The sequence below is a fragment of the Etheostoma cragini genome, chromosome 7 (assembly GCF_013103735.1).
Source record: "Etheostoma cragini isolate CJK2018 chromosome 7, CSU_Ecrag_1.0, whole genome shotgun sequence".
NCBI lineage: Eukaryota > Metazoa > Chordata > Actinopteri > Perciformes > Percidae > Etheostoma > Etheostoma cragini.
This window is the reverse complement of record NC_048413.1, coordinates 13,913,103-13,932,657: the sequence shown is the minus strand read 5'-3', so window position 1 is coordinate 13,932,657 and position 19,555 is coordinate 13,913,103. Positions and strand designations below refer to the sequence as shown.

At 38.3% G+C, this 19,555-nt stretch overlaps 4 protein-coding genes and 2 non-coding genes across 7 annotated transcripts; 4 read left to right on the top strand and 2 right to left on the bottom strand.

Annotated features, from left to right (window-relative positions):
• Positions 1 to 373: 373 nt before the first annotated feature.
• On the bottom strand, positions 374 to 445 carry trnah-gug. The gene has a single exon. It is a non-coding gene; the product is annotated as a tRNA-His (tRNA).
• A 666-nt stretch (positions 446 to 1,111) lies between these two features.
• On the top strand, positions 1,112 to 1,183 carry trnae-uuc. Its single transcript has one exon. It is a non-coding gene; the product is annotated as a tRNA-Glu (tRNA).
• A 156-nt stretch (positions 1,184 to 1,339) lies between these two features.
• On the top strand, positions 1,340 to 4,492 carry ccdc115 (coiled-coil domain containing 115). The gene is made up of 5 exons (XM_034876795.1): positions 1,340 to 1,780; positions 2,457 to 2,560; positions 2,681 to 2,793; positions 2,894 to 3,076; positions 4,045 to 4,492. Exons 1-5 carry the CDS (start codon positions 1,661 to 1,663, stop codon positions 4,182 to 4,184), a joined length of 660 nt encoding a protein of 219 aa, XP_034732686.1. The 5' UTR covers positions 1,340 to 1,660; the 3' UTR covers positions 4,185 to 4,492.
• A 505-nt stretch (positions 4,493 to 4,997) lies between these two features.
• Positions 4,998 to 9,181, top strand: si:dkey-109j17.5 (zinc finger BED domain-containing protein 4). Of its 2 annotated transcripts, XM_034876736.1 has the most exons (6): positions 4,998 to 5,304; positions 5,439 to 5,533; positions 5,804 to 6,055; positions 6,213 to 6,472; positions 6,624 to 7,209; positions 7,712 to 9,181. In XM_034876736.1, exons 3-6 carry the CDS (start codon positions 5,819 to 5,821, stop codon positions 8,552 to 8,554), a joined length of 1,926 nt encoding a protein of 641 aa, XP_034732627.1. In that variant the 5' UTR covers positions 4,998 to 5,304; positions 5,439 to 5,533; positions 5,804 to 5,818; the 3' UTR covers positions 8,555 to 9,181. The 2 variants fall into 2 exon arrangements, with proteins under 2 accessions (XP_034732627.1, XP_034732626.1); XM_034876735.1 differs by having other exon boundaries at positions 4,998 to 5,533.
• Positions 9,182 to 11,158: 1,977 nt separating this feature from the next.
• On the top strand, positions 11,159 to 13,704 carry apobec2b (apolipoprotein B mRNA editing enzyme, catalytic polypeptide-like 2b). The gene is made up of 4 exons (XM_034876766.1): positions 11,159 to 11,537; positions 12,400 to 12,580; positions 12,782 to 13,133; positions 13,223 to 13,704. The coding sequence occupies exons 1-3, from the start codon at positions 11,248 to 11,250 to the stop codon at positions 13,121 to 13,123; spliced, it is 813 nt and encodes a 270-aa protein (XP_034732657.1). The 5' UTR covers positions 11,159 to 11,247; the 3' UTR covers positions 13,124 to 13,133; positions 13,223 to 13,704.
• A 151-nt stretch (positions 13,705 to 13,855) lies between these two features.
• LOC117947653 lies at positions 13,856 to 16,843 on the bottom strand. The gene is made up of 8 exons (XM_034876789.1): positions 16,458 to 16,843; positions 16,264 to 16,378; positions 16,018 to 16,172; positions 15,821 to 15,922; positions 15,077 to 15,145; positions 14,802 to 14,864; positions 14,598 to 14,666; positions 13,856 to 14,456 (listed from the first exon to the last, which is right to left on the bottom strand). Exons 1-8 carry the CDS (start codon positions 16,681 to 16,683, stop codon positions 14,392 to 14,394), a joined length of 864 nt encoding a protein of 287 aa, XP_034732680.1. The 5' UTR covers positions 16,684 to 16,843; the 3' UTR covers positions 13,856 to 14,391.
• Positions 16,844 to 19,555: the final 2,712 nt, after the last annotated feature.

Sequence of the window (19,555 nt, the reverse complement as noted above, 5' to 3'; positions counted from 1 at the left end):
TGAAAGCAAGATTTCTGACACACACGTTATTGAAATACTGTGATACTTTGATATGTAGGTCAGCCGATGTTATGATCATACCAATCAAGGATAAGAATATTGAAATCGCCGAAACGGCCTGAGAACAGACTCAACCACTCCGCGAAACAAAATAACACAGGCGCATAAGACATATCAAAAATATCAATTGTTAGCATTAGCTGGGTGCCACACCAATTAAGTTCTGTACATTTCCTCTTTGTCATTTGCTATTTTTACGCGAAAAAAATCGCAGTATATTCATTTTAGTACATTATTATAGTTTGTTGCAAGAACCAATGGTTAGAGCTAAATAAAAAAGTGTCCTCCCAAGCCGTGTCAGGGATTTTCACCCTGCCGTGACCCGGATTCGAACCGGGGTTGCTGCGGCCACAACGCAGAGTACTAACCACTATACGATCACGGCGAGCTACTGGGAGTTATGCTTCCACCGTGTTCAGTAGGCCTTATAAAGCTATCTGAATTGGCTATTGCTCAATGCTCTCTCCATGGAAAACACGAAGTATTCTGCCGTCAATTAACCGGAGAAACCCACCCATGTTTTACGTGTTTTTTGTTTTTTAACTAAGCTAGCGCTCTTTAGATTCACTGGGACCTCTAGCTAATTTACAACAACAGATAGGTTCGCTTTGCTTTATTAACAAGCAAGGTTCTTCTTTTAAATGTGGAGAGCAACTTAACCGTCGTTTTTGCAATTAAAGAATTAGCTAGCTAATGTCAACTTCAGGCCGACTTTTCACCTGTAATATTAACCTTAAATTAGCTAACGTCAAGTTGCACAAAGTTTTATCTATCTTTGGCAAAGCCAGCTAACGTTTACTGTTAAGCTGAGTTGTTGCATTTTGCTAGCTAACGTTACATTAAAGGTTAGCAAAGCATAAAAAGGTATTTTTTTTTATTGTTGCTGCCAATGGTGGACTGTAGCGCTGACGTTAGTTTATCCAAGTATGTATAGAACTTAACTTTAAGGACAAGCAGGTACGTTGTGCGTTAAGAATTCCAGTAGATTTACAGGAACGTCAGATACGTTGACTCCACTTATAAAAATAGATGCCCCACCTCCGTTTTTCGGTCCCATATGGTCTAGCGGTTAGGATTCCTGGTTTTCACCCAGGCGGCCCGGGTTCGACTCCCGGTATGGGAACTGCTGTTTTGTTATTATTCATTCTAAATGCTATTATTTATGTAATTATTTATTCTAAATTCTATATATTTTTTTATCGTTACAAATCAAAGATAAATACAATGACAATAAGCATGCAATGACCTGTTTGTCAGGTTATTGTTATTTACAGATATACGCTAAAGCTTTTGTTAGCTTTGTTAATAATATTGTTGGTTGCCATAACAGTACTAAGAAATTACTTTAAATTGTCTAATGTTAGACACAAAGATTCTCTCTACATTATAAAAAAATTATAATTTTATGGACATGTGATTTAATCACGTGACGACATGTGTCACATGATTCGATACGGAAGCAGTAAACGTCTTGTGTTTTTAATCAGTTTTTATATATCTAGCTATGCTGTTATTGGTCAGTGTAGATTCCTAGTAGAAACAACGGCGGTAAAGACTGTTTGAGAAATTATTTGAGTTAACATTAGTACAAAGAGTCGACATGGGTGTGTCCGAACGGGAGGATTATTCTCTGTTACTGGACGAAAAGCTGCTCCGTTTCATGGACCAGCTGGCGTTACTAGAGGAGAAACGAGCCACTCTCAACTCTCTCATAGAGCAGGTAACGTTAGCACACAGAAAACCATGTAGAGTTACTTGTAATTTCATTTTATCAAGCTTGCCACTCTCATTCTAAGTGTGTGTGTGTGTGTGTGTGTATGTGTGTGTGTGTGTGTGTGTGTGTGTGTGTGTGTGTGTGTGTGTGTACAATCTGCACTTGAAACTGAACTGAAATTGAGCTAAAATAGCGATTTTCGTAATATATTAAATGCTACCAGTTCAAATGCAAGGATTTGCTACTTTGTGTAATATTATCACGTAGTCAACTGAACATGTTTGTGTTTTGTAATGTTGATTAAACAAATGAAAATTGACTGTCAGTTTACGCTCTGGGAAATTGGAATAGGCAATATTTTACTATTTTCAACATTTTACAGACAAAACAATTGACTGACAAAACAATTGACTAAGTAATTGAGAAAATAAGCGTCAATTAAAAACCAACTGAAGCCCTAATGTCAAGTATAGTTTATCAATATTTCTATCTTTGCATCCTAAGTTGTTTTTCAAATGTACTTATGTCCTCAAATGTAAGTGCATATACATATACTCAATTTTTTAAACATTTCTTTTTTTTCTTCTTTTTTTGTGTTCTTCTTTTTTTAACATTTAAAGCCTTGTATTTTATCCTTTTATCCTCTTCTACCACTTTAGTTACCATTTTGTATTCCCCACAGGGATGGTTTTCCATGTCCAAGGCTCGATATTCCATGGGAAACAAACACGTCTCTGCACTTCAGTATGCAAGTGAGATCGAGCCACTGGTCTCTGTTCATGCTAGGTGAGGAAATGAAGGCTCCCAGTTAAATTGTTGTTCACTGGAGTAGAATAATTGTCAACATTTGTGAGTGTACATTTGTAAAAAATGTAACAAATACATTTGTGAATGTATTTGTTACAGAGCACTGGACAATGGTGAGGTGGGTTTCTGCACAGAAAGGGTCAAACAAAAGTGTAGTAATGAGACTGGAAAAGATGCCAGGTTAATAGAGGATATTGGACCTCAAGAAGAAGGTGAGTCTGCTGTGGTCCATGTGGGGATAGAAAAAGAATGTGGTTTACATTTACCAAAATCAAATACATTGTTGATTTAATGAATTATGCGGTTTTACAGGTGTCAGGAGAAGAATTAAACCAAAAAAGGATATCCCAGAGAGAGAGACAAGGGAAGAAGCTATTAGTGAGAAAGTTCCTGAAGTAAGAAAAGGTGAGCAGAATCCTCAGCAAGATCCACTGAAGTGGTTTGGGATTCTGGTGCCACAATCTCTTAAACAAGCACAGTCGGCATTCAAGCAAGGTATGATTTTTACATTTCTAAAAGAGTCTATACTTTGTTTCAAGCAATCAAGCATTTGTTCTGCTAAGATGTGATTACTTTAGGATATAGCCAAGACCAGGTTATCATTTTGATTGACTATGTAAAAAAAAACACAATGTACCAAACCAACCATGTAACAACAGTTACATATTACACATGTATTAGTTTTTCCTGAAATTCTTAAGGCGGTGCCAAGAGCTCAACCATTTACAAAAAGGCTGCAAAGGAATCAAACACGGGCAAATTCTGATATACACAATACAGAAACACACTTAAGTTGACTCCCTGTAAAAGATGTTGTAAAATTAGCAAACATTTCAGTTTTAACACTGACTTCATGGTCCAGATTGCAGATATTTGCTATACACCTGTTGTACCTTTACTGCTGTCCTAACTACCCTCCCAATTCAAATCAACTGACCAAATACAAGCAATTTACTAGTTTGCCTGGGATACGGGCTAGCCCAACCTGTATTTGCAGAATATCTTGTTATACTACACACACATGTGGTATCACACTGTTTAAGATGTTTTCTTAATTTGCTTATGTTTTCTCTATTTATATTCTTTAGCTGCAATGCGTTGAGGGCCACGTTGGGTTCTTTTATATATTCAGCACGTGAGAGTCTTCCACAGATAGTTTATGTAAAAGTGCCACTATCTATAGCCATATGGATATAACTATAAATGGATAGATAAATAAACTTAGATAAAGTGTAGAGAAATTGAAATATTATTGTGCTTCTGCCAAAGGTTAAGTCATTTAAAAATGACATGACACTCCTAAATAGGCAGATAGGAAGAACATTGTGATTTTATTGGTGTCTAGTAATTTTATGCATTTATGCAAGATGAAACATCTGACAGAGTGCTTGGTATACTACTGGTACATGATTTTCTTTTCATCCTTCTTCATCTTCTCCCTTTTTTTTCCTGTCATATTACAGTAATAGAGTTGTCCGCTGAGATTGCAACCCTTCAGACTGCAGTTCTGAACACCAGACAGGAGCTGAAGCACAGCATGAAAGACAAACACATTCTCCAGGCGGAATCCTCGGCAGCCCAGTTGGACAAGGAGGCCGACTAAATAACTCTGTTGAGTTGAAGCTGGAGATGATCTGTTAAGAGTGTATAGCCACAGAGAGTGACAGGTTGGACTCAGTAGATTATGCATCAAGGCCAATCGAACTCAACAGCGACCCTCCCGGTGGATTTCTAAATAGAGATTACAGATAATTCTGTAATGACCAAATAGTAATAGATTATTTGTGACTGTCTCACTGATATGTGTGGCCTGTTTGAGATGAATGTGTTTGTGGATTATGTCTTTTAGGATTTAAAATAAAATCTTTGTTGTAGACTGTAAGATTAATTTATAAATACACACATAACCTGTCTGACTCTTTTCAATAAAGGTCTGGTACCATTTTCTGATAAGGAACCCTTATATAAAGGATTTAAAAGTAATATGTATTGTTTAATCCTTCATAAATAATTTACTAATACTTTATACATCAATGTTAGGCCATTGATAAGAACTAGTTTTAGGTTGCCTGGTTGTAAAAACCTAAAAGTTCTATTTAACTGCTTACTTTAACTGATTTGTAACGCAATGGTAAATTCATTATCCATTAAGTGATCATTATTTCTAACTTCATTACTATGTAATAGTGTTCTGTTTTACCCTAAATAATGATAAAATAGAAATAATTATAATGTCTGATTATGTAAGTATTTTTTGAATTCTATTCTCAAAACAGTAATCCAGTTTTAATTTGAATTCTTGTTGCAAGTGTAAGGCCTGTATCAGAGGAAAGCTGTCTTCTCTTGACTGGGGACAGCCGAACATTACCGGGAAATGCCGAAACGGGAAACGAGACTCCCGTTTATTATAAGTACTTCCTGGTCCAATTATATTACTGTCTACATGCCTCCATGAAATACAGCGCACTGCCTCCCCTTCACTTGCGTCCTAACGGCGGATGGAAGTGCAGAAACAACGGATGTAGCTTCACAATTATATTATTGATGTTTCAAGACATCCGCAGCAGCCCGTGTAGCCAGATTGTGGCTAATTTCGGACGTGCAAGCGACGCAACTCCTGCTTGGAATGAACTGTCCTTTTGTCTGCGCAACTGGCAACATTTGATGTGTTATCGGGGACGGGGAAGTAAACACGCTGGCCTGCGCTCATGATTAGAGGCGAGGTGAGATTGAAACCTCAGACTCACATTGTCCTTGATCGCAAGTTGATTTTACTACGGAGTAGAGGAACTGGGGGCTCTAATGGCGTCAGTTTCGAAGGTGTCTATTCTGGATTACTTTAATATTGTGTTTGAAGGTGAAAATGGCAAAATCGAGTCCAACTGCAAGGCTTGTGGTACCAGGATCCAGGCGAAGCGAAGTGTCACGTCCAACTTCGTAACGCACCTTAAGGTATAGATTTCAAAATAAGATGTTTTATCGTCTGTCCTTATTCTCAGTCTTATAGCCTACTATTTCTGTCAGCATCAGTTGAAACAGTTGCTATACACCATCTTTTTATGTACACCGCACAGTGTCAGCTATTTAACTAACAGCCTCTCTACCCATACAGTATCGTATTCCACATAGGCTATGTAAAAACAAGGCAATTTGTAGAGATGTAAACAGTAACTAATCTCCCTGCCAACTAATTACATTGCTGTTCCTCTCGCTCCCATTCAGCGGAAACACCAGGCAATGTATGATGACTTTGTGAAAAGGAAGGATATGAAGAGAGAGGGTTACTCCTCTGGTTCCTTGCACAGTTTCACCACTAATGGAGGGAACACCCGCTACACTCTCCCCATCAGTCCTCGAGTGGGAGGAGGAGGAGGAGGAGGTGGACTTGTTGGAGGAATGGGAACTCTTGAGGGAGGAGTAGGAGGAGGCTCTGGAGGAGGGGTGACCAAGTTTGACAGACATGACCCACGTCAGGTGTGTGTTATAATCCATCATCTCTTGAGATGCAAATAACCAAGCTACTATTTATAAAATCCCACAAGTTATTATTTATTATTTTAATCTGTTTCTTATTTATAATGAAATAATTTGCTATAATGAGGGTAATTTTCGTTGATGTATGTTGCCACAGGTCCTGATCTCTGAGGCTATAGCTAAGATGATTGTGCGTGACCTGCAGCCAGTGTCCATAGTGGAAAATCAAGGTTTCAGAGAGCTGCTCCAGCTCCTGGAGCCACGTTACAATCCTGAGCCCCAGTATTACATCCAGAGCCAGCTCCTCCCAGCCTACACCTACCAGGCCCAGCTAGCAACCCGTCAGGCCCTGGCCTCAGCACACGCCCTCAGTCTCAGCCTGGATCTCTGGAAGGGCTTAACTGGAGCCACTTCAGGGTAAGTAGGTAAAATCAACCAAAACAACATGATTCCCTCTTGGTTTGATTCCCACACTGATGAGTCCACCTCTCTCTCTCTCTCTCTCTCTCTCTCTCTCTCTCTCTCTCTCTCTCTCTCTCTCTCTCTCTCTCTCTCTCTCTCTCTGTAGGTACCTTGGTGTCACCTGCCATTTTCTCACATCTGATTGGCAGATGCGTTCAGCTCTCCTGGCGTGCCTTCCCATGACTGGAGGCAGCTCTGGGAATCACGTGCTTTCAGATTTTGATGACGTATGTCACTCTCATGGCGTCTCAGGGAGAGCATTTCGGGTGGTTGCAGACCCTTTCTTCTCAACAACAGTAAAGCCATGTTGTCTGCCCGGTTTTTTGGTTTCCCCTACTCTCGCTAACGGGCAAGACGAAGACAATGGCGAAGAGGTGGACTATGGTAACAACGTGGAAGAAGGGATCAGGAATGGCCATGGTGACGGAGGAGAGGAAGGAGAGTGGGAGCATGGTCTGGGTGTTTGTCGAGTGGACTGTTTCTCTCGCTCCCTTGAACAGTGTGTCAGAGAGGGCTTACGCTCTTGTCCACAGGTCACTTCCACACTGGCCAAGGCTGCCTGTTTCTACAACTATGTTACCTCTGCTGTCCCACCTGAGAAACTTAGCCAGGTGTTTGATGGTCCTGGGTTGAGTATGAGGACACCAGGAACTACCCTTCCTGCAGCAATCGACTGGGCTGCTCAGCTTAAGGTATGCATAGTAAACAAGCAGTACTTCACCTTAACTCCCCCCCACCTAGCATTTATAATAAGTCACTTAATACATTCTGTATTACTATTTATTTATTACTATTATATGTCACCAGTTTTATGACATATTTTAAATGATTAAAACTATGTTACATTGTATTATATTGTCAATCACCAGTTGCATCAGTTTTGGAGGTTTTACACAAGGAGTTGTGACAAATACATTATTACAGATTAACACTTAGAAACATCTGATGCCAGAAGTGTTTTATAAGTTAAATATAAGTGGTTTATACACTGATTTAAATGCTAAATAGGGAGGTTATTATAATGTGTTAAAAAACAATATAATCAATTTCATAAACTGATTATGTATGTAGCTATTTAGCTTTATTTATATTATTATACTGTGAAATGCTAGTTTTTTGTAACGAAAAAATTAAAAATGTATTTCTATTGTTTTAAATGGCATTGTTCATTTTTTGGTTTAATTTTTCCTGCAGGTGCTTCGGCGGCTGCTGGACTCAGTGGAGTTCCTGGAGGAGGTGAGTGGTCCGGGGGAGCTGGCGCTGGGTGGTTCAGAGAGAGCCCTGCTGAGGGAGCTCACTGACACTTTGGAGCCGTTCACTGAGGCCTGGGACATGGTGCAAGGGGACAGACAGACGGACATCCAGACAGACAAACATGTGTCCATCAGCCTTGCTCTGCCGTGTGTTTTGGGCCTTCGTAAGCATCTCTCTGAGACGTCAACTCCCCACTGCCCCTCTCTGCTGGTAGGCCTCAGCCAGGCTGTCGAGCGTCGGCTGGCCCCTGTCTTGGAGGACCCTCTCTACATCACTGCCACCACCCTGGACCCCCAGTTCAAGCTCACTTGGAGCAGCAACCCTGACTGGCATAGACAAGTTCTCATAGAGGAGTTGTCAAAACATTCCACAGCCTCCAGCCCCATAGATGCCAACACAGACCTACATCCTCAATCCCAGACCCCTCCCGCCCCAGCTCCATCACCGGCCTCCTCGTTTTCCCGTCCCTGTAAGCTGTTCTCTTTCATTAAGCAGAGGCCCACAACACAGGCCAAGAGCCTAGAGCAGGAGTTGGCCGTCTACCTACGAGAGGAACCAACAGACGAGGAGGCTTTGCATTACTGGCGGCGTAAAGCAATTGACTTTCCTCTGCTTGCCCAGGTAGCCAAGAGGGCATTTACCATACCTGCTTGTGGCACTGTAGTCGAGAGCATTTTCACTACTGCTGGGCGCTGTCTGCGGTCAGAGAGAGGCCGCGTCTTACCAAAGAACCTTGAGACGCTCATCTACCTCAAAGCGAACTACAGATTACTATGGACTTAAAGTTAGGAATCAAGCATTTCTTTTACCGAAATAGCAACTGACGGCTTTGTACATGCAGTTAAGTTACTTACTTCTTGGATACTAACCTCTGTTTCCCTGTATGGAAACTGAACTAGCAACATAACATAGTCCTCATACTACATTTTGACGTGAAATGGAAGGAATTACCCAGAGTTTCAGAGCCGAGGCTTAGTTTCCCTTCTTCAAACAGGTTTTTTAGACTGCAGTAGGTGTGGATCGCTGTCTCTACCATGTAGCCTACATACAGACAATTATACCACATGCTGTGGACAGAGGGGACTAGAAGCAGATCAATACTGAAGCTTTTACTCTGACATTATTTTGTCTTCAGACAAAGCCTCCACTCACTATCCTCCCAACCCCATACATAGCTTGTTTGTGTGCACTGACATACCAACGATAACCAAATGGTCAATTGTGTTCTGTAGCATCTGCTTTATTCTCTTGTATACAATAACCCTAGAAATTGTGACTAATTCATTTGATGTTGTTTTTGAAGGAGGGCATCAGCTGCTAAACAATTTGTCCATTTATTCTTTTTTCTCTCGCTTTGTATGTATTCCTTATCTCTGGGACATCATAATAAACAAGTTTCACTTTCTATCACAGTGGTGTGTGCAGTTTGCAGATGTGAGTGCATCTGTATATTACACACCTTTTTACCAATGGAGAATAGCTGAAATCGGCTCATATATATCTTGTTTTCTACCCTAATTTATTTATATTTTCCTCTGGCAGGCCTTTATAACTTCACATGCTCTGTCAGAGTAGAGGTCAATACCATTTCATTTTCTTTATCCGCACTACTTTGCTTTTTCAATCAATGTTCAATTCTACTTTTGAACTTTTAAGAATTGAAATTGGTTTGACCCAGTTTCTGCTCCATTAAACTAGCAGAGGATGTGTGCATGTGGCACAACATTGGCTTTTGCTCCATCTGACCTCACTGAAGTATTTTGAAAGAACATTGCAGGGCACCGCTTTGAAGGAGAAACTGTGAACATTGCTGTGTGTTTGCCTTTATTCAGGGACTCTCTTACCTCTTGGCTGGGTCAGTGGCTAGGCAGGGTAATTGCATGTAATTCCATTACAGTTAAATTTGAGTCAGCAAGCAGTCAGCAGTCACATCCTACGCAGCCCTTTTCTCAAAGCCAGCCAGGCTCACAAGACTTATTACTAAAGTACTTTAAATTACTAAAGAAATACATGGCAGGAAACTATGTGGCTACTGAACCCTTGATCTTTACATGAGAAGGTACAAAGTGCTTCAATTAATTATTTTTTGTGATTGATTAGGAACAACCGTATCAATCAATTTGAAGATGACTGACTGTGAAGTAATTGCAACAGATCTTATGATAAAGACTGTCACAAGGATTACATCTCTTTTTCACGGAGTGCAAACAATTTCATCCCAGTGTTACTGTTTTTGTTGTAGTTAAAAGCAATTCAGAGGAAGTGTGTTAGTCTGTGTAAGATACAATCAGATTTCCCTCAAAGATCCTCATTATCAAAGATTGCTGCGATCTTAATGATTATCACCACAGGACATCTGTGTATTTAGATGTGTTGCCAGATATCAGTGTGGATGTGTCAGCGTGTTTAGCTTTGAAAAGTGTTTTTTATCTCATCCCCATGGGTGTGTTGTTGTATGTGGAGCAGCTTGAAGTGTCCCTCCCCCCGGCTGTGACAGCTCATCCATTCGAGTTAGTCGAGCAGGCTGTGCTGCGGTCCTATTGGTAATTGCCTCTGAAATGAATTACTTGGCAGAGTGTGAGACTAAGGCAGGAAAGGAAATTGTAATTGAACTGCCCTCTCCCTCCCACCCTCTCCCTTATGCTTCAAGTTATTACATCTGCAGTGCAGAAAGCCATTTTCTGTCCGCACATAGACAAAAAAATACACACACTATTACAAAACCAATTTCCCCCTCCCCCACACAATGGCCCCAGCAGAGGACTATATTGATGCAGGGTGAGTTCATAGATTGATTGTTCACGGGCTCCTGCACACTGGGCCACACTTTACTCTTGCACAGAGACAAATACGCTCTTACACATTGGTGTGTTAGCGTGTGTGTATTTCAATGTACTGCACTGCTCCCAATAATTCTCTATTTGGGGTGCCCCCTCACCGGCCTTTGTGTAGCGCTTAGGCCTAATGGGCTGCACGACGTGGTTGGAGTTGGCAAAAACAAAACTGGTGTTCAGTATCAAGAGACCCCTGGTTACCCTATACACACAGCCAAGCATCACTATTAATAACCTGCCTGTTGCTGACCTGTTGACAGTCTGATGGATTAAATAGCTGCCACTGGTTTTGTTAGGGGTTTTACGTTTATACACAGAATATTGTTGATTCCTTTCTTAATATGACGTATGAAGTTTGTAAGATATATGTATGTCCCTAAGTTCATCATGCAACCCATGGACACTGACAATTGTGTTGTCCTTTGGCCTTTTAACAGCACGGCATGGAAAGAGGGGGAGTGTGTTAACCTATCCCTGCCCCGGCCAGACATGGCACATGTTGTGACTCCAACCACGGCACACAATAGGATCTATTTCTGTAAATGCACTAGGGTTATCACTATACTTGCCCTGAGCTATCTCTCTCTCGCTCTCTCTCCCTCCCTCTCTTTATCTAACACTGTCACCCACTTGCGGAAAATCATGGCCGACAGAAACAGCCGGGTTAGTGTTAAGAGGAAAGAGAAGAAGGTAGAAAACAAAACAAATGATGACAAGGACAAAGAAAAAGAGAAGGAGAAACATGTGAAAAAGCCTGACAAACTTGTGAAAAAGCCAGAGAAGACCCCAGAGAAGACCCCTGAGCAGCCCAAGATGGATGAAGAGAAGCGGAATGGGGAAAGTGGAGGCGCAACCGGAGCGGAGGCAATAAACAGTGAGGAAAATGGAGAGTTTCAACCCATAGAATTGCCACCGTTTGAGATTGTCACAGGGTGAGTAAGATTTAATACGTACACCACAAAAGTTAATTAGAATATCAAACGTACACACCTGTTTTGCTCTTTAACACATCCACTGTTGGGTTATTTGATGTGTTCTTTCATACAGTATATTAAGTAGTTTATCATGTATTTTGGTAAGTCATATTGTTCCCGAGGCATGTTCAATTGAGAAATTATGCTAATGACTTGCACCTGCCATCCTTACTGACCCAGCGGTAAGAATAGTGATGAGTCACAGAGCCGACAAAGATGCAGGCCCCTGCTATATCACTCTGCCGCCTAGCATCTGTTCCCCTGTCTCTGTCCTTTGAGCATTAGCTGTTTGATATAAGAGAGCTATTTGTGAAATCCATCTGGTCATTCATATGCAGTATAACAATGGGGTTATGAAGAAAGACAGGAGGGGTACGTGCTTCGTACAGTGGCTGAATCATGAAGAGTCTGGCACATCTATAGATCATGGGGTGATGTGAAAGCCAAAAATATTTATAGAAACATTAGTTTACTCAGCGGTAGCCTCATTAATATTTTGTTTACTGTGTCACGATGGTCTATTTTGAAGACTTACTATCATCGCTTTTATGTGTGTCTTGGATGGTTGTCAAATGAATCAGAATATCAATGACTCATGCTTTGTCAGACTTTCACACTGATTAAAGGTGACAGATAACTTTGAAAGCACTGCGGATAGATACATACCACTTGATTGTCCTTTTTACTTTCTTGCTAAAATCTTCATGCCCTAACAAGCAACAATAATGACAGTGAGTGCTGTTTTAAGAAAAAAATGTGTTGGTATTGATTGAAAAGATAATAGATTTATGAAGACTCTCTATTTTAATCTCCACTATAGGGAACAGATGAGCCCATTCTACTTCAAGTTTCAGTTCAGGAATGTGGAGTACTCATCCGGGAGGAACAAGACTCTGCTGTGTTTTAGAGTGGATACACCAGGAGGCAGCACAGAGCCACTGAAAGGTTACATGGAGGATGAACATGCCACGGCTCATGCTGAAGAAGCATTCTTTCAACAGGTAATTATCTCTTTATATACAGTCTATCGTGATGAATGCTCACACTCAACCTTTATTACTGTAGTATAATGTAACACACATGTGAACCCCATGGGAGGTCTGATTTCTATTAGTTTTCAAGCATTTTCTCTTGTAATACTGTCATATGATAATGTTTATTTTCCTTTATGCTTCCATTAATCTCCACTCTTTCCTTTCCAGGTGCTCCCTATTGCTTCCCAAGAGTATGAAGTCACATGGTATGTATCATCCAGTCCTTGTGCGGCTTGTGCAGCTAAGTTGGCCAACATCCTCCAGCAGCGCAAGAAGGTCCGTCTCTGCATGTTCTGCTCCCGTCTCTTTGACTGGGAGGAGCCAGAGATAGTAGAAGGCCTCCGGGCTCTGGTGAACGCCGGCTGCAAACTGCGGATGATGAAGCCGGTTGACTTCGTACATGTTTGGGAAACGTATGTGGAGAAGGAGGACCAGACCTTTGAACCCTGGGAGGATTGTCAGGAGAACTATGACTACTATGTGGAGAAACTGGCTGATATCCTCAAGTAGATGTAGTTCAGTAAGTATTCTGTATGTTCTATATACCTTTTGGATTTTATAGTTTGTTCTCGATAATGACCATCTTTCCCTTGTGTCTTTTGTTGCAAGTGCACACGACGGACAAGATCTTCCCTCGGACTGTACCACAAATCGGCCTACTTGTTAAATCTCCACTGGTTGAACTTGCAGTCTCATCTGACGGGGTAGATCAGTATAAGTTAAAATGAACACTCATGGCAACGTTTTTGAATTTATATTTTGATAATTTCATAGGGAGACACAAAATGCTTTGGCATTAATGAAGCATCACCTACTGTTGGAAATTATAATCATTTTTAAAGAAGAAAGCACATAACAGTAGACTTACTTAAATGTAATCACATCTGGGGCCAGATGCATCAACCCCCTGACTAAAACAGTGTGTTCAGTGCAAACAAAGACCGAAATATGCATAAGCATGTATATGCACCTCTAAATCATCATTGCGGATATATCTTAGTAATGTAGCACTCATATTAAAACAGACTTTACAAAGACCTTCACAAATCCCAATAAAATCAAAAGATATTCCATGTCTCAAATGTAAAAAAGAAAAGAAAAAAAAGAATAACAATACATTACTAATAAATAAATCGCTGTATAGACCACAATATAACAATAAAATCAGTTAAATGATGTGTGGAAAAAGGCGTACGCATGTTTTTGGTGTGTACACATTGTTTTAACATCTGGCCCCAGGTGTTTGCTTGAGGATTAATAACATCTCCTGCAGATCAATACTTATGTACAATGCATATAATAATAGCTAACAATAAAAACTAACCATATACATGATTGATGCTGCTCACATAAGTAATGTTTCATATTTGAACAGTTCCTTTATCATCAATACAATGATTTGAATACAGTTCTAACAGTATTGTGCTATCAAGTAATGTTCAGTGCAGAACAAATGTGTACACATTTATATGGCAACGTCAGCCAGTCTGTTGGTTCAGGGTGCAATATCCTAATTCCCATCAAATTTGGTACAAACATTTACAGTCCCCAGAGGAAGAATCTTAATGAATTTTCTCAACCTTTGTTTAGCAATGCAAGGCAGAACTTTAAATTTGATAGCCCGCTGGTGGTAAGGATCGCACAGTAGCGCGATTCTCTCTCCAGTCTTAATACGTCAAAAATGTTGTTTGTAATGCCCATTAAAGCCTCACCGTGCTGTAGTAAGTCTATAGACTTATTATTTTCTGCTAAACTGATGCAAATAGAGCTTCAGCGACTCATTGTTTAAAGGAAACCAGTCCACCATTGTTTTCTGTTGTATCATGGTTCTCACTCGTCATGGCTGGAAAGAAGTGAAGGGCAAAATGTGGAAAGATGGATTAGAAATACATTGCGTCTCAGAGAAAAGAAAGTGGCACAGTGTCTGTCATAACAGAGAAAATGTTTAATTGGAAATTTACATTTTTTAATTAAACTTTATTACCTTGGTCCTCCTGCGAGGATATTGGTAACGGCGTTGTGTCGCCGGAAATCGTGCCATTCTCGTCTGCTTCTGCAGGTGATGATTGTTTTTTTTGTTTTTTTAAAGCAAATATGTCAGTGAGGGATGAATCCAGGGAACTTTCAAACACTTGCATAGTGATATAGCTTTTGAATGACCTGTTTTAGTTATGTGTGGGTTCTTTACCTTTTTTAGATGAAGCATTCAATTCTGCATCTGTGATGTACTGAACCACTGGACAGGGTGCATCTGCAGCAGAGAGGAAGGAAGTTTAATAAAGAGCAGCAAAGGCTAAGGGCAGACTATGAAAGTCAGACTCTAACTTGAAAATGTCAGTAGGTAGTTTCACAAATGGTAAACTCTAAAAAAGCTCAGAAATGTTTCAGTGGTGGGGCTGTATCTGCAGCAATTGCGGAAGTGGCAACCAAAACCACAATCCATGGGAGGTGGTGTCAACGTACTATCATGGTCCTTTAGCTGAGCCATGGTGAGAAACAGCTCTGCCTCCTCTGGCTTGTCTTCACCATTACCTATGTGGTTTAAAAAAAAGAATTTGTCACCTTATTTTGTCTTTTGTAAGTTCATTTGTGATTGTGTATATTAAGCAAAAAGAAAAACATTCTGTCACTTTCTACTACCTTTATACCTTAAGCAAACTTAAAATAAGCAAATATTGCATGAACATTAAAAGATTTAATAACTAAGACGTAAACTGAAGAATTTTCACAGACATGTGACAAATGTGTCACAAAAATTTGTCTTTTTGACCATTCAACAGTTGTATGTTCATTAATTGTTTATGGCTGATTGAACCATAAAGCAAGCATGGAAAACATTGTTTTGAATTTTACAAAAGTATCTTCAAAATATAGTGTCCTGAAAAGAGGCGTTTCTTTTTTTACTGAGTATATATATATATATATATATATATATATATATATATATATATATATATATATATATATAACACAACACCTACATTTCATTGCCTTTTATTTTATTACCTCTCTGTTCTCTCTCTTGTTTAGTCTCTATTTTTGGTCTCCCCCAAATCCCAGAGGTTTATTTTTACAAGCAATCTCATTATCACATTGTTTTCACATTGTCAATGAAATATTATGACTCTAATAACGATAATGGCTTATTTAATAATGCAGATTTTCAGAATCCATGTACTCAAAAAATCACAAAAAGTAAAGGGAAACCTGGTTTGCGGATGACTCTGAGGACAATGCATCCAATGAAAATGGCAATGATGCCAAAGAAGATACAGCCAGAGATGGAAAGAAGCACCCTCCTCTTCAAAACTTCAGATTAAAAAAAAAAAAAAACAGAGAATGAAAACGAGACAGAATATTTGCAGGTTAAAAATGGACGACTACCAGACCTCTGGCATACTTACGAAGGTTCTTGGTCTTGAACAAATCACTGGTTTTTGAGTAAGAAGGTCTTCCTGTGCGAATGCCCTGGCAGGAGTACTTGCTCTGCTCTGGGTCATCCTCCGGTGTGACTGTATGTTTTTCAGAGAGCAGATTGATTGGTTGCCCCTCTTTAAACCTGTGAGAAACATAGGAAACCACACAGTTGCATAAATGCATTTAGAAAATTTTACTCTATAATATTAACTGATATGTTGTATGTGTATTACCATGTGTAGTTCCATATGTGTTGGCTTTCTTGCACCCTACATTTGAGTACCAAGCTGTCAGTAGAGAAGACCTCAGACCACCCAGTTACGAGAATTATATCTGCTAATGGGCGTTCTGTAGAAACACAATCAATATTGTGATGAACACATTTAACAAGTTCAGAAAAAAGGTGGGGTAGTCAACAAAAACTTACCCTCGATGTCAAGTCTCACAGCCTGACTCTGGTCTGAGAAGAAGACTGTATTACTTCCTCTTTTAACTCTGCATTGATATGATCCAGTGTTTGTTCTCACAACAGAACTGATGGTGTGATTGTTTCCAGATACGGCAAGGGGACTGCCATCTTTGTACCACAGGTACTCCCATCCAGAAGAGACATTAATGTGACAGCTAAAGGAAACTGAATCTCCAGTATGCATCACATTGTGTATGGGATTCTGGATCAGTGTGACTCTGGGCTTTGCATCTGTGGGATGACAATAATGCTATTGCTATTAGTATGACACAATTTTAATGCACTTTAATCGGCACAAACCAGAGTAAGGAGAAGCTGGGCTTTAACTAGATGCTTTTATATATGCTGAAACTCTACTTCCTTACCAGAATAAGAAAAAATCTCACAGTGGAAAAACTTTGTCCCTTTTCAGTGAACTTAAAGTAATAATTAAAGTAAAGTACTTTAAGTAACTTTGATAAGCTTCAGGAAGTGATGTCATGTAAGAGCTCCTTCTTAACAAATACCCATCATGGCATGTGCATTTGAATGCGCGATAGAGACCAGGGACCAAATATGTCATAACAAATAATAGTATAGGATTGCCACATAAACTTCACAAACAATATGTATGTCACAAAAATGTCATAGTATGGTATGTCAGAATAAAGTCATAAAAATAATGATATAGTATGCCATATAATGTAATAAAACAACATAGTATAGCATGCCATACAAATCTCATGAAAACGTCCTTAAAAGTCATAGTATAGTATGTCATAGAAATAACAAAAGAACATCAAAGTATAGTATTGTCATAAAATGCCATCGTATTGTATGTCATAACAAATGTCACAAAATGTTATTTTAAAGTAAAAAACATCAAAGTATAGTATGTGATTAAAATGTAAGAAAACAACATAGTATTGTACTTAATAAAAATGTCATTATCTAGTATGTCATAAAAATTGTCACAAAAACAGCATAGTATGGTATTGTCCAAAATTGTTATAGTATTGTCATTGTCATAAAAAATGTGATTAAACCTTTTAGAAAAAGATCATAGTATACTATGTCATAAAAGTAAATAAAACGTAGAGCTATGTTTTGTTTTTATGTATTGTGCATATTACTAAAGACAAAGAAGTCATACTACATTGTAGTTTAGTTTGTCAAAAAAAGTCATAAAAGTCAAAGTATATTATGTCAGAAAAAAGTCATAGTATAGTATGTCAAAAAAATCGTAGTATAGTATGTCAAAAAAAGTCATAGTATAGTCGATTGAAAAAGAGTCATAGTATATAGTACATCAAAAAAACGTCAAAAAGTATACTATTTTGAAAAAAATATGTTTTGGTATGTTGAGGAATTGAACCCTGATCTACGTTATAGAATAGGATTTTGGGAAAAAAGTAATAAAAAAGTCATAGTATAGTACATCGAAAAAAGTCATAAAAAAGTCACAGTATAGCATGTCATAAAAAGTCATAGTATAGTACATCGAAAAAAGTCATAGAATAGTACATAGAAAAAGAGTTGTAGTATAGTATGTCGAAAAAAGTCAAAGTATAGTATGTCAAAAAATCTATAAAAAGTCCTAAAACAGGCTGTCGGAAAATAGTCATAAAAAAGTCATAGTATAGTATTTTGAAGTCGCGTATTTTCACGGCGGAAAAAAGTCATTGTATAGTATTTTGAAAAAAAGTCATAAAAAAGTCATAGAATAGGATTCGGGAAAAAAAGTCATAAATTCATATTGTAGAATGTCGGAAAAAAGCAATAGTATAGTACATCGAAAAAAAGTTATAGTATGGTATGTTGAAAAAAGTCATTATATAGTACATTGGAAAAAAGTCATAGTATAGTACATTAAAAAAAGTCATAGTATAGGATGTTGGAAAAAAACTCAAAAAGTCATAGTATAATATGTCCAAAAAAGTCCTAAAATGTCCTAGTATAGTATTTCAAATAAAGGTTTTGGTGTGATGAGGAACCAACTTAGCTTACAAACTCCATTTTGTAGCCAACAGCTTATCTCACTGAGCTATTTTTAAAGCACATAGTGTGTTTTAGAGTTGTATTTATCGTGCATATTACTGAAGACAGAGAAATTATGAAAAATCATGGTTTAGCATTTGAAAAAAAGTAATTAAACAGTCACACAATAGGATTTTGGAATAAAAAGTCACAAAAAAGTCATGATATGTTGGAAAAAAGTCATAGTATAGTACATAAAAAAGTCATAAAAAAGTCTAGTATAGTACATCAAAAAAAGTAATAAAAACGTCATAGTATAGTATGTCGAAAAAAGTCAAAGTATAGTATGTCAAAAAAAGCTATAAAAACTCCTAATGCAGGCTGTCGGAAAATAGTCATAAAAAAGTCATAGTATAGTATGTCAAAAAAAGCTATAAAAAGTCCTAATACAGGCTGTCGGAAAATAGTCATAAAACAGTCATTGTATAGGATGTCAAAAAAAGTCATAGTGTAGTACGTATTTAAAAAAAAGTCACGCATTTTCATGTCGGAAAAAAGCCATAGTATAGTACATAGAAAAAAAGCGACAGTATAGTATGTTGAAAAAGTCATAAAAAAGTCATAGTATAGTACATCGAAAAAATTCAAAGACTAGTATGTCAAAAAAAGTCATAAGAAAGTCAAAGTATAGTGTGTCAAAAAAGGTTTAAAAAGTCCTATACAGGGAGTCGGAAAATAGTCAGAAAAAGTCATAGTATAGTATGTCGAAAAAAGTCATAGTATAGTACGTATGTCAAAAAAGGTAATGTATTTTCATGTCGGAAAAAAGTCATAGCATAATATTTTGAAATAAAGTCATAGAATAGGATTTTGGAAAACAAATCATAAAAAAGTCATAATATAGAATGTCAGAAAAAAGCCATAGTATAGTACATTGAAAAAAAGTCATAGTATTGTACATTGAAAAAAAGTCATAGTATAGTAAATAAAAAAAAAGTCATAGTATAGTATGTCAAAAAAATTCATTAAAAAGTCATAGTATAGTAAATAAAAAAAAAGTCATAGTATAGTATGTCAAAAAAGCTATAAAAAGTCCTAAT